We start from the raw sequence: 13,737 nt of genomic DNA on the forward strand, positions 1-13,737 counted from the left end.
TAACATTGTTATAAATATAATCTTGAAGATAAGCTGGAGGTTGTCGAACACGTGAAACTCTTAGAGCATGAGTTTGAGGTGGTTCAGGGGCATTTCGGTCATTTGGAATAGTATTGAAAGAAGTATTTGGATAAGTTGGAAGATCAGGGGCATTATTGGGAAGAAAAGAATTAGGTGTATGAGATTTAGGTGTAATCAAATGTAAAGGGAAAACATCTTCCACAAATTGAATATCTCTTGAAATTTGTATTGATTTGGTAATCAAATTGAGAACTTTAAAGGCCTTTTTTCCAATTGGATAACCAATAAAGATACAAGGAGTTGATCTTGGCATAAATTTTTCTCGAGGAACTGAAGATGTAGCAACAAAACAAAGATATCCAAATGACCTGATTTGAGAAAGATCTGGTTTTTGATTGAATAACACTTCATAAGGTGATTTATTGTGTAATACTTTTGTGGGCATTCTGTTGATTAAATGAATTGCAGTTCGAACACATTCAGTCCAATAAGCACTACCCACTCCATATTGAAAATATAAAGTTCTAGCAACCTCCAAAATGTGTCTATGCTTCCTTTCAACAGTTTCATTCTGTTGAGGGGTATATATTGTTGATCGTTGATGTTGAATACCTTTTTCTTGAAAAAATTTGATTCCTTCATTACTAGAACCAAGCTCTAAAGCATTATCTATTCTAATGATTTTCACTGTCTTTTGATATTGTGTTTGAACATAAGTAACAAAGGATTTGATAAGAGTAAGAGCATATCCTCTATGGGTTAACATGTGAACCCATGTATGTCGACTGAAATCATCAACAATGGTGAGGAAAAACTTATATCCATCATGAGATAAAGTTTTATAAGGTCCCCAAACATCAATGTGTATTAGATCAAACGGATGATTAATAGTAGAAATGCTCTTTGGAAAAGGATTTCTATGTTGTTTTGATTTAAAACAAATAAAACAAGAGTCAATAGATGAATCATGAGAACAATCGACAAGAGACATAGAATGAAGTTTTTGAACAAGTAAATGCCCTAATCTGTTGTGCCACAACATAACATTGGAATGTTTATCCATTACATTGAAAGAATGAAAGTTCAATGTATTTATTACAGAAAAAATATAAGAAAAATTGTGCTGAATGAAGTAATGATCAAAGACATAAAGGTCTCTAATCCTTTGGCCAAAAGAAGCAAGAGCAAACTTATCCTTTACTGAAGGGTCCTGCAACATACAGTGTTGATCAGTAAAAAGGATAAATGTATGAAGCTGAGAAGCAAATTTAGGTACAGAAACAAGATTTTACTTGAAAGAGGGAACATAAAGAACATTGTGAAGAGTGAGAGTTTGATGTATTCGAACATTACCAATGTAAGAAACAATAGTATCATTCCTTGTCACAACTAGCATTTTCGACTAGGAAATTCTATTTTCCATGTAAACATCAGCTATTGTAAAACTTGTACTTTAAGTGAATATCATGCTATATGCTAACATCAAATCATCCATTTGAATCCAAACCCTTTATTGAAGTTCAAAACCTAATACAATACATCTCATATGTTCAACTATGGATTGAAAACCCTAAAATCCCGGTTCAAGTTTATTATGGACTAGGATCCTCTTATTGGGCCTAATGGACCAATAACTTTCAATTTGACTACTTTGGGCCTTGGAACCCTATTTGGGCTCTAATTGGACCCACATCCATGAAATTAAGGTATTTTGGGTCATATGGTCCTAGAATGATCCATCTTATTTCTAATGGGCCATAACTTGTTTCATAAGCCCTAATGGGCCGTAAACTACATCATTGGGCTTCATTGGGCCGTGAACCCTCATAAGGGCCCAATAGGCCGAAAATATTCATGTTGGGCCTCATAAAATCGGACTAAGTCAAGGGAGGGCCCAAACCATTTCATTTCCTTTTTCCTTGCCCCTCTCTCGGCCCAACAATAAAATAAAATAAAATAAAGGAAAAACAAATGGGAGGGAAATGGAGTGACACCTCACTATTGCTTGTTGGATATCCATGCAAGAGTGCATGTATCCATGCAACTCTCACATCACCCTCTTCCAAAGTCAACTTTCCTTCTCTCTTATCTCTCACTCTATCTCTCGGCCTCTTTCTCACTCTCCAACCTCTCTCACATTTCAAGATTAACACCAATTTCTCTCAACACTCTTCCCCTATTTTCCCTCAAGAAATTTGTGAGTCTTAGGAGAGTCATCAAGAGGATCACTTCAAGCTTCACATTGTGGTAAGATCTTACAAACCTAAGTTGATATACTTCATTTTTAAACTCAATCACTCCTCTTACACCCATGTTTTTCGTGAATCATGTTTCTTAGAACATCCAAAGTTCGAAAATCTCCTCAAGAACACATCTAGGGCCGAGATCTCCTCATCTCTTCACCAAAAACCGAAAACTTTAAAGCAAAGTGAGTTTATACCCCCTATTTTCAATTTTCACTTTGTTTAGGGGGAGAATACAAGTTGTTTTGTGTAGATCTATGTGTGTATGCATGATTTTGTGTGTTTTCTTTAGTTACATATGTGCTTATGTGTTGAAAACTTCATGAACTAAAGGATCTACCAAAAGATGATGATATTAGTATAACATAACACTTATTTCAACATATCTCACAAGAAAAAGGTTTAAAATACATCAAGGGTACTTGAATCTAAGAAAAACTTCATGAAAGGGACTAAAACTGACAAAAGTGACAAAATATGGGTTGTTTATATAAATCTCAGCTAGTAAGGGGTTCAAAAGGAAATTTTTTCTAAATAATGGCTAATCTCGACAATTGAGACCTTATAGGGACCAAAAATGTAAATATTTGCATAAGTGGGCCTTATTTGGGCTTCTCACGGTTTTGGGCCCAATAATTGAAATTTTTAGTCTTTTGTGGGTTAAATTGTCATTTTCAAGAAAATTGTGTCAAAAATGTAAATTTTTGATAAAAAGGGTCAAAGTTGCGAAATTATGAACATTTGGGCCAAAAAGATGAAATTTTCTATAAATGGGCCGAAAATGTATTTTCACAAAAATCAAGCCAAAAATGATATTTTTGACAAAAATGAGTTGAAAATGTTATTTTTACAAAAACTAGCCTTAAAATACAAGTTTTGTCCAAAATGGGGCCTAAAATGTTATTTTTACTAAAATTGGGCATTAATTGTAAATTTTTGGCTTATTGGGCCAAGAATGTCATTTTTACAAAAAGTGGACTTTTTATGCTATTTTAGTAAATAAATGAGCTAATACTAGCAAAATAATAACAAACTGGCTAATTTTGTCATTCTCATGTTATTGGGCCTTAGTGGCCCATTAATATGCTTGATAGGTCCTGAATACTATTTATTTGTTTAGTGGGCCTCACTGACCCATTAACATGCGCGGCGGACCTTGGATACTATTTGCGTGCTATTTGGGCCTATAAATACCTTACATGTGAAATGGGCATTAGTTGTCCTTTTACATATATTTTGGGCCCATGTTATATAATCTCATTCCTTTCGGGCCTAAAAATGACCTACGAGTTTAGTGAGACTCAGTGGTCTGCTTACATTCATTGGGCCCGGAAGGAGTTTTATATGTTTCTCTTCGCGTAAAATTCGATTAAGGATCTAGTGAGACTTGTCGTTTGACACCTATTGAGTGTACGATCGTAGCCTGTAGTTATAACCAGAGTCTCTTGGAGGGAGAGCGGGGGTTTGTATATAGATCTATACGGGGATGACACCCCACACATGAGCTGTTCGCTACAGTTAGACTACATCAGTCTAGGGTGACGATAACTTAATTCTATTTTCTGACGGCGTTCACAAACGCTAAGACAGGCGAAATTGTCATTAATTAGTATGGTTATGACGACTCACTTAGAGGAATTAACATTATGAAATTTACAGGAGACTATTCTTTTCCTTCTTTTACATGCAACATAGGGTTGTCTAGGGGCATTCTATTTACATTCACTTCACTCACTTTCGGCATTCTATTAAACAATAACACACATGCATTAATACCAGATCGGACACAAACATACTAAACTATTTTAAGAAAATACAGGATTTTCTTGTGGTTACATAGTTATACAAATCATTTTCTCAAACATGCTTATGAACTCACCAACATCTTTATGTTGACCTTTTTGAATTAACTTGTATTCTCAGGAAACCGTTGAAGCAGGTTGGGATGAACAGTTTAATGGATGTTTTGTTATATTTTGCTCCATCATACTCTAATTGTTTTGGCATGTAATATTTAAATACAATACTCGATGTAAACAATGTATGCTGTTATATTACATGTGTGGTGATGATGATGTTATGTTTCAATTATATACTTTGTGATGATACTCCAAGGATGAAGTCACGCGCAAGCCCCCGGACGCTTCCGCCGTCTAGTTCGGGGGTGTAACATTCCTATTAGGAAGACCAAGAAAATGTGGTTGTGAAAGTTTTGATAATGAAGAGAAAAGAGATCGATTAGAGCAAATATGGCCAGTTGCACCAGAATCAACAATCCAAGAAACATGTTCATGTAATAGAGATGATGATTTGTAAACATTAGCAGCAAAATGTTTAAAATCAAATGGAATACCTTCATCTTGCATAGCACCATTAACAATTGAAAGATTTGTCTGAGAAGATAAACCAGCACTTGAGAGAGAAGTGTTGTTAAGCAATTAAATCAATTGAGTGTACTGTTCTTGTGAGATCGGTGGAGAATCATTAGAAATAACATTCTGAACTGTAGGTTTAACATCATCTTTCTTGTTCTTCGTGAACTTGAAGGTTGAAGGAAAACCAATAAGACGGTAACATTGAGCCTTTGTGTGCCCAGATTTCTTGCAATGATTGCAGGTGAGTTTTTTGCGAGAAGAATCAGATGAGATTTTCATAGCGACTGCATCATTTGAAAGAGTAGAAGGAAGATTGATTCCTCGTTGGCGTTCTTCTTGTATTAACAGAGAGTAAGCAGTTGAAACAAATGGTAAAGGTTTCATCATCAAAATTTGACCACAGATAATTTTGTATGATTCATCAAGTCTCATTAACAGCTGAATTAGGCGTTGTTCTTCAAAAAACTTGTTAATTGCAACAGAGGCACCATAAGTACAATTAGGAATAGATTGGATCATATGAATTTCATCCCAAAGTTTTGTGAATTTAGTGAAGTAAGAAGAGAAATCATCAGCACCTTCAGATAGAGATTACAACTGTTGTTCCATTTGATGGATGAGAGCGCCATCAGATTGTTCGAATCGATGATGTAATTCTTGCCAAATTTCTTTCGCATTTGGAAGGAATAGAAGACTATCATCAATCGTCTTAGAAACAGAGTTTAAGATCCAACTGATAACCATTGAATTAGCGCGAAACCAATTAGAATATGTAGAAGAAGTCGAAAGAGGTGCAGTAATAGTTTCATCAACAAAACCTAACTTGTTCTTTGCAGACAGTGAAATAACCATTGATCGCTTCCAAGAATTGAATCCAACACCAGTGAAAACATTTGAAACAAGAACATAATTTGGATTATCAGAAGATCCAATGAAGAAAGTGCTAGATACATCAATGGAAGAAGTAAATGATTCATTTGTTGAAGAATTTGACATGATGAACAAGAAATTGATTAAAATTGGTCAACAGAATCGATTACACGTCTGATACCATGTTAGAATGTAATGATCGATGATGAAAATGAAAGATTGTGAAATGAGTTTTCCCATTAACGAATAATGTCTCATTACAAAGCTTATATACAGACAAAGTATAAATAACTACTTTAACAACTTTCTAACTCAAATTACATATATACCCTTATTGTTATGAACAACTAATAACGGTTTTGTAAACCAACAATTAACACCACTTTGGATACCATGATTCAAAAAAAAAAACACATACACTATATCTCAAAGGCATTAGTAACAATACTAACAAAATATTAGACATTACTATCATATTACTTTGTAACTATTAATGATTTTCTACTGTATGACACAGTATTTATTAATAAGAAGTACCAAGTTTTCAGATTTCTTCGCAATTCGTTAAAAAAATGGATAAGTTCGCAATATTTTTTTCATTCATAATGGTTATTTTTGTGAACATTTCTTATTACAACTATTATACTAGAATTTAGAATAGCAAAAATGTTTTTAATATCCACTTTTAGTATGTGGTTGGAGATTAAAGGGTTTTAGTATAACTTTTATACCGAAATCGTGTAAAAGTGTAAATTTTTGTACTACGATTAGAGTTGTTATCATATTTTGTTAAAGAAGTACCAGAAGTTTATTATATAAACAAGGAGAGGCATCTTTATTTTTGAGGTGCAAATTATTAATGTACATCTGTTTGGTCGAAAAAGAATTTTGAGTGTTTCTTGCCCACCTCTGTGAAAAAGGAGGAACTTTTAGAGAGAAGTGATTCATTGCATGCTTGTCGGCCATTGTAGCTTCAATTCAAGAGTTCTTAACCCATAGTATTTATCTTGAAAACTAGAAAGATTATTGAAAACCCAAAATTTCAGCTTCATAATTTCAACTGTCAACAGACGTGGCTGTGTGCTGTTTCGCTTCTTTACTAATCTTTCATTGCCCCCAAATCAATTAATATTTAATCCCTTTTCTCACTCTAATCAAAAAGGCTTTTGATTCATTGCATTTGATTTCATTTCTTTCCGCGTTCAAAAGTGCTTGTTCTTTTACCAAGAAGAAAAGCTTCATGGATCTTTCTCCTTTACTTCTGAAATGGACTTTTTAGATTGGAAGATCCCACCATTCTTGGGAAAAATAGAAGAGTGCAAACTCACACGCATCTACTTCAATCGATATACATGCCAAATACTTCAACTCCATGAACTTCTTTCTGGAATCATCTCAAGGAATTACATGAACCCCTTCAGATTCTTTGGGAAGACTTTGATTGCTCTGAGTTAAATAACCCTCAAGGTAAGAAGATCCATCATATCCTTTTCATTTTTTGAATGTTTTGTTCCTGAAGTCAATTCGACTTTATTAACTTCTTTTTGTTCTTGACTTCTTTCTGAGCTGATTTTGAAATACCCATTTGGATTTATTGAATCTTTAAGCTTTTTAGAATCTTACTTGGACTATTCACATGATTGATCAATCGAAAATGACAAATTTATGCCCCTTTTCTGGGCTACTTAAATCTTTAAATTTTCTTGATTTGTTTGATTCGTGTAAAAGGACAAAACTTTCCCCGATTTTCTTTGTTCTTATACATTTTAATCGCCGTGCAGACTGAAAAATCATTGACTACAAATCTAATCACTTGGAAGGTACCCACAATGTCCATGGTTTTTGGGTTGTCGCTTTTAGTTGCTATTTCTGTTCTTTTACCTTGCAAGGGGTTAAATTCAGATGGGAAGTTCCTTCTGGAGTTGAAGAAAAATATCACCGATGAATTAGGGTACCTCAAGAACTGGAATGCAAAAGATAACACCGCTTGTGGATGGATGGGTGTGAATTGCACATACGATTACACTCCTGTGGTTTGGTCTCTCGATTTGCATTCGATGAATCTTTCAGGAACAATAACCGCAAGTATCGGTGGTTTGAGTTCGTTAATTTATCTTGATCTTTCTAATAACAATTTCGTTGGCAAAATTCCTAAAGAAATTGGGAGTTTAACGAATTTAGAGATGCTGTTCTTGAATGGTAATCAGTTCGATGGTGTCATACCAAATGAGATAGGAAATCTAACTCATTTGCGTCATTTGAATATATGCAATAACAAGATTTCCGGTTCAATCCCAGAAACATTCGGTCAGCTTTCTTCTTTGGTCGAATTCGTGGCGTACACCAACAATCTTGAAGGGTCACTCCCGAATTCCATCGGAAACCTCAAGAACTTGACCACTTTTAGAGCCGGGCAGAATGAGATGACCGGAAGTATACCCATGGAGATCGGTGGTTGTGAAAGCTTACAGTATTTCGGTGTTGCTCAAAATAGTTTTGACGGAAATATCCCCAAGGAATTCGGGCAGTTAACAAAGCTGACCGATCTAATTCTCTGGAATAATCAGTTAACCGGAATAATCCCGAAGGAGCTCGGAAACTGTTCGTGGCTTGAGACGCTTGCTTTGTATCAAAATAATCTCGTTGGTGAAATCCCGAAAGAAATCGGGAAACTTAAGTACTTAAAGAAGTTATATTTGTACAGAAATGGATTAAACGGAACAATCCCGAAAGAAATCGGGAATCTTTCTTTCGCCATTGAGATCGATTTCTCAGAAAACCATTTAACCGGAGAAATCCCGACGGAATTAAGTCAAATAAAAGGGCTTACTTTGCTTTACTTGTTCGAAAACCAGCTGCATGGCGTCATACCGAGTCAACTCAGTAACTTAAAGAACCTTTCAAAGCTTGATCTCTCGATAAACTCGCTCACAGGTCCAATTCCGGTGGGTTTTCAGTATCTTCCCAAAATGTATCAATTGCAGCTTTTTAGCAATTCGTTAAACGGAACAATTCCACAAAGATTTGGGCTTTACAACCGACTTTGGGTTGTTGACTTTTCCGACAATATGTTAACCGGAACAATCCCGCCGTATACCTGTCGGAAGGGTAACCTGATGTTACTGAATCTTGAATCGAATAATCTTTATGGAAATATCCCAGATGGAATTATTAAATGCAAATCGCTTGTTCAGCTTCGGCTCAGTGATAACAAGATAACCGGAAGTTTTCCTTCATCTGTGTGCAATTTGGTTAATTTATCTGCAATCGAATTGGGTCAAAACAGGTTCAGTGGTCCGATTCCCAATGGAATCGGGAATTGTAAAAAGCTACAACGACTTGATCTTTCCGGGAACTATTTCTCATCGGAATTACCTAACGAGATTCAGAAATTAACCCATTTGGTGACGTTTAATATCTCATCAAATTTAATCACCGGAAGAATACCTCTCGGGATTCTCAATTGCAAAACGCTTCAACGCCTTGATCTCAGCCGGAACAGATTTTCCTACGAAATCCCACCGGAGATTGGCGGCCTTTTTCAGTTAGAGCTTCTGATGATCTCAGAAAACAAAATTTCCGGCAACATCCCTCCTGCCATTGGTAACCTCTCACGCTTAACTGAGTTGCAGATGGGCGGCAACTCCATCTCCGGCGAAATCCCGCCGGAGCTCGGATCACTTACAAGCTTACAAATCGCTCTAAATCTCAGCCACAATAATCTCTCCGGCGAGATCCCTCCTCAGCTTGGAAACCTCATATTACTTGAAAACCTTCTCCTCAACAACAATCATTTTTCCGGCGAAATCCCAGCCACCTTTGCAAATCTTTCAAGCCTAATGACGTGTAACTTTTCCTACAATAATCTCAACGGCCCATTACCTTCCATACCATTATTTCAAAACATGGCACTCAGTAGCTTCACCGGAAACAATGGCCTCTGTGGCGGCCCTTTACCGAGCTGTGGCGGAACCACCGGTTCCCTCCCATCTCCGCCTTCTTTCCGAAGCATCGAAACTCCCAGGGGCAAAATCGTCACAATAATCGCAGCGGTTGTCGGCGGGGTATCTCTCATTCTCATCATAATCATTTTATATTTCATGAAAAAAACCGCTACACAAAACATCACCTCTTTGGAAAACGATACCGAAGGATCATCTCCCGTTTCATCGGACATATATTTCCCGCCAAAAGACGGATTCAAGTTTCAAGATTTGGTGGAGGCCACAAGAAACTTCCATGACAGTTATGTAATCGGAAGGGGGGCAGTTGGGACAGTTTATAAAGCTGTTATGCAATCGGGAAGAACAGTTGCAGTGAAAAAGCTTGCTTCAAATCGAGAAAGTGGGAACATGGAAAACAGTTTTCAAGCGGAAATCTTGACACTTGGAAAGATTAGACATCGAAACATTGTGAAACTTTACGGGTATTGCCACTACCAAGGGTCTAATTTGTTGCTTTATGAGTATATGGCGAGGGGTAGTTTGGGGGAAATGCTTCATAATGGTTTGTCTTGTAGTTTGAATTGGCCAACTCGGTTTACAATTGCTCTTGGGGCAGCTCAAGGTTTGGCGTATTTACACCATGATTGTAAACCGAGGATTATTCATCGCGATATTAAGTCGAATAATATTTTACTTGATGAGAATGCGGAAGCTCATGTGGGTGATTTTGGATTGGCTAAAGTCATTGACATGCCTCAGTCTAAGTCCATGTCAGCGGTTGCTGGTTCTTATGGTTATATCGCTCCAGGTAAATTCTTATTTTTGTTTGCACTTATTTTGTTACCAAGTTTGCGTAGATTTATTTATACACCAAGTTTTTTCAAATGTTAATTAAATTGTATTTACCTAATTACATGTTATAGTGTTTTTTTACTATTGTAGAGAGGTATGTTTTTTTCTATCCTTATTAACCATTGTGGGTATTGTAAAATTAGCTTACCTTTGTTCAATTTATTTTATTTTACTCCTTTAATTATAATTGAACTTCAAATCTTTATTATTTTTAACTAATTAGTTTATTTCATTTTAACCTATAGTCTCAAATATTAGAATCATAATGGTTATAAATAATTTTAGCATTTTTTATGTTTTCAAAAAATTTGTTACATTAATTTTCTATATTTTAATATATTTATTTAAGCAAATTTCACTATCAAGTTATATTTCTTTTGATAAATATGGCGGGCGCTAAAAGAATGATAAAATAGTTGAGTGAGCTTTATAAAACAATTCACAAAGATTAGGATAAATTAGTTAATTTTAGAAAGAAAAAAAACATTTGAAAAGGCTCCATCATTGAAAAAGGTTTTTGTCTTTATGAAAGTAGGTTTTTGTTAAATAAAGTTAGTGGAAATCTGACCATGCCAAAACATAAACACTTAAGAAGAGGTTAACCATGGTGGATGCTTTAATTCTAGGACTCTACATATCTAACAATATTTATTATTATTATTCATTTTTTTTTGGCAGAATATGCATATACGATGAAGGTGACAGAGAAATGCGATATATACAGTTATGGAGTGGTTCTCTTAGAGCTAGTAACAGGAAGAGCCCCAGTGCAACCACTAGATCAAGGAGGAGATCTTGTTACATGGGTAAGAAGTTACATCCGAAAGCATTCATTGGGTGTTGGGATTCTTGATAGTCGTTTGGATCTTGAAGGCGATGAACGTACATCAAATCACATGCTTTCTATCTTGAAAGTGGCAATAATGTGCACAAATATGTCACCATTTGATAGACCTTCTATGAGAGAAGTTGTGTTGATGCTAATCGAATCAAATGAAAGAGTTGGAAACCTTGTTTGTACGGTGTACGATGATCCTTGTTTGAAAGATGATCAATTCTTGTGAATGGATGGAAACTTATTGCTAGGTTTCTATTAACTAAAATGATTATGATTCTTATTTTCATGGTTTTTGATCACTTTGTGGTTTACTTAATTTTATGAGATTGTACATAATAATGTTCCTCTTGTGCTTCTCGGGGGTCGTTTGTGTTGCTCATCGTTTATATGATATAATGACAAAATACTTTTAACTTATGTCTTCTGATCAGATTTTCATTGGTGTGAATTCATTCATTGTCAAATTTGCATATAATATTAATAGGTTGGTCAAATTGCCAGAAATTGTAGTTGACTTGTATTGATTCCAACAAAAAAAAAGTCAAAAACGATCAAGTCAAGATTCTCTTGATTGAAGTTGGTGAGCACCTGCAGGAGAGAGATTAGGTTTCTCTTCTAGATTGAAGCAAATGATGACTTTCTGTAACCCAAAGGGACATGTTCCATTTTAAAAACATATGTATGTGTAAGCAGATCGTACGATAAATAAATCAGAAATCAGTTACTTGTAAAATACCCATTTTGATCTTTGTAAAACTGGATTTTCTCCAAGAAATCTTGAAGAAAATCAGGCTTTTTATTTGTATGAATAAATTATAAAAATGATTATCTTCCTTTCGTTACAAGTATGAATCATCGTATCTTGTATGAGAAGATGAAAGCATCCAAGAAACACTTATATATAAGGCCTTCCGGTATACGTGCAACGAGGGTGCTCATGGTTGAGGTGGACCATGACCACGACCGTACACACCATCCCGGCCGGTCGTGGTTGATGTTGGTCGTTATGGTCCGTGTTCCCGACGACGAAAGGAAACACCCAATCAAATCAATTTCCTTTCTTTTGACCGTTGAACGGTCAATTTGTTATGTTTAATTTTTTTTTTCAAAAACTCAATACCTATATAAATCTAATAAAATCCTTACATTTCATCACATTTTACTCTCATTCTAAACCAAAAAAACACATGGAGGATTTGAAAGTGTTAAAAAAGTTTGACTCAAATGATGACGGGGAATTCATCTCGACCTTCTTCAATGTTGTGCAACGCATTCACGATGAAGAAAGTTCGAATGTTGTTCGTACAGGGGTGGTCGTCAATCGTGATCGTTAAGCCGCACAAGACTTATTGGTACGTGATTACTTCGCCGATAATTTTCTTTACAATGATGACGCATTCGAACGTCGTTTTCGTCTAAATAAGGCGATATTTTTACGTAGTAGTAATGCTTTAGAAGCCCGTTATGATTTTTTCAAACAAAAACCCGACGCTAGAGGAAAAATGGGTTTTAGTAGTATACAAAAGTGTGCGGCTGCGCTTAGGTATTTGGGATACGGTATAGCATTTGATGCATCTGACGAATACTTCAAAATATCCAAGAGGACCGCAATTGATTGTGTAAATTGGTTTTGCGCATGTGTGTATGAGGTTCTTCATCAAGAATATTTGCGTAAACCAATTCCATGTGATATTGAGAGATTATATTTGGCTCATGAAGAGAGGCATGGATTTTCGGGTATGCTTGGCAGTCTAGATTGTACGCATGTGGCTTGGAAAAAATGTCTAAATGCATTGTGTGGTCAACTCACTCGATGAGATATAGGTGAATCAAGTATAATCCTAGAAGCTGTCGCATCTCAGGATTTATGGACATGACATTCTTTTTTTGGAGTCGCGGGGTCTAACAACGACATTAACGTTCTTGGCCAGCCTCTACTTTTTAACGATCTTTGGACCGGCAAAGCATCTGATATGACGTTCACGGTGAGCGGACATTCGTACAAATACGGTTATTACCTTTGTGATGGGATACCCGGATTATTCTACACTTATGAAGGCATATTCGGTTTCTCAAAGTGAAAAGGCAAAGTTATTCACAAAGAGACGGGAATCAGCGAGGAAGGATATCGAGAGGGCATTTGGCGTCCTCAAGCAGACGTGACATGTAGTGAAATATGCTACACAACTTTGGGATAAGGATAAAATTAAACGAATAGTCCTAGCATGTATTATAATGCATAATATGATCATTGAGGATCAAAATCGAGCGATTTGCACGATCCGGACGATGTCGTCATCCCGCTTGAAGATTTCGTACCCGAAACGGATGAATTTTTATCAGAAGTTGTTGAAATTCATAACAGCAAAACGTGTTTCAATCTTCGAGAAGATGTCGCAGATTATTTGTATCAACTCAACATGAACGAAGATTAGTTTTTTTTTACTTATGTTTGTTTGGTTTTTTTTTTTTTTTAAATTTAGGTTATTTAAGTTAATGTAATGGTTTTTTACTCTAGGTTAATTAAGTAATGTAGTTTGAAGTTGTATTTTTATTTTTAATGTTTTTTTTATTTTTTGTATTTTAATTAATGT

The 13,737-nt window shown here is 35.6% G+C and overlaps 1 protein-coding gene across 1 annotated transcript; it reads left to right on the plus strand.

Annotated features, from left to right (window-relative positions):
* Positions 1–6,353: 6,353 nt before the first annotated feature.
* LOC145118617 (uncharacterized) lies at positions 6,354–11,560 on the plus strand. The gene is made up of 3 exons (XM_079054313.1): positions 6,354–6,976; positions 7,291–10,261; positions 10,984–11,560. Exons 2-3 carry the CDS (start codon positions 7,339–7,341, stop codon positions 11,367–11,369), a joined length of 3,309 nt encoding a protein of 1,102 aa, XP_078910439.1. The 5' UTR covers positions 6,354–6,976; positions 7,291–7,338; the 3' UTR covers positions 11,370–11,560.
* Positions 11,561–13,737: the final 2,177 nt, after the last annotated feature.

The sequence above is a fragment of the Lactuca virosa genome, chromosome 6 (genome assembly GCF_052849685.1).
Source record: "Lactuca virosa cultivar CGN04683 chromosome 6, Lactuca_virosa_CGN04683_v6, whole genome shotgun sequence".
NCBI lineage: Eukaryota > Viridiplantae > Streptophyta > Magnoliopsida > Asterales > Asteraceae > Lactuca > Lactuca virosa.

Bases quoted from the DNA above. Each gene is read 5' to 3' on its own strand.
- LOC145118617 (XM_079054313.1), top strand. From the start codon at position 7,339: ATGTCCATGGTTTTTGGGTTGTCGCTTTTAGTTGCTATTTCTGTTCTT. The intron at 10,262-10,983 runs GTAAATTCTTAT...TTTTTTTGGCAG, and splicing joins TTATGGTTATATCGCTCCAG to AATATGCATATACGATGAAG.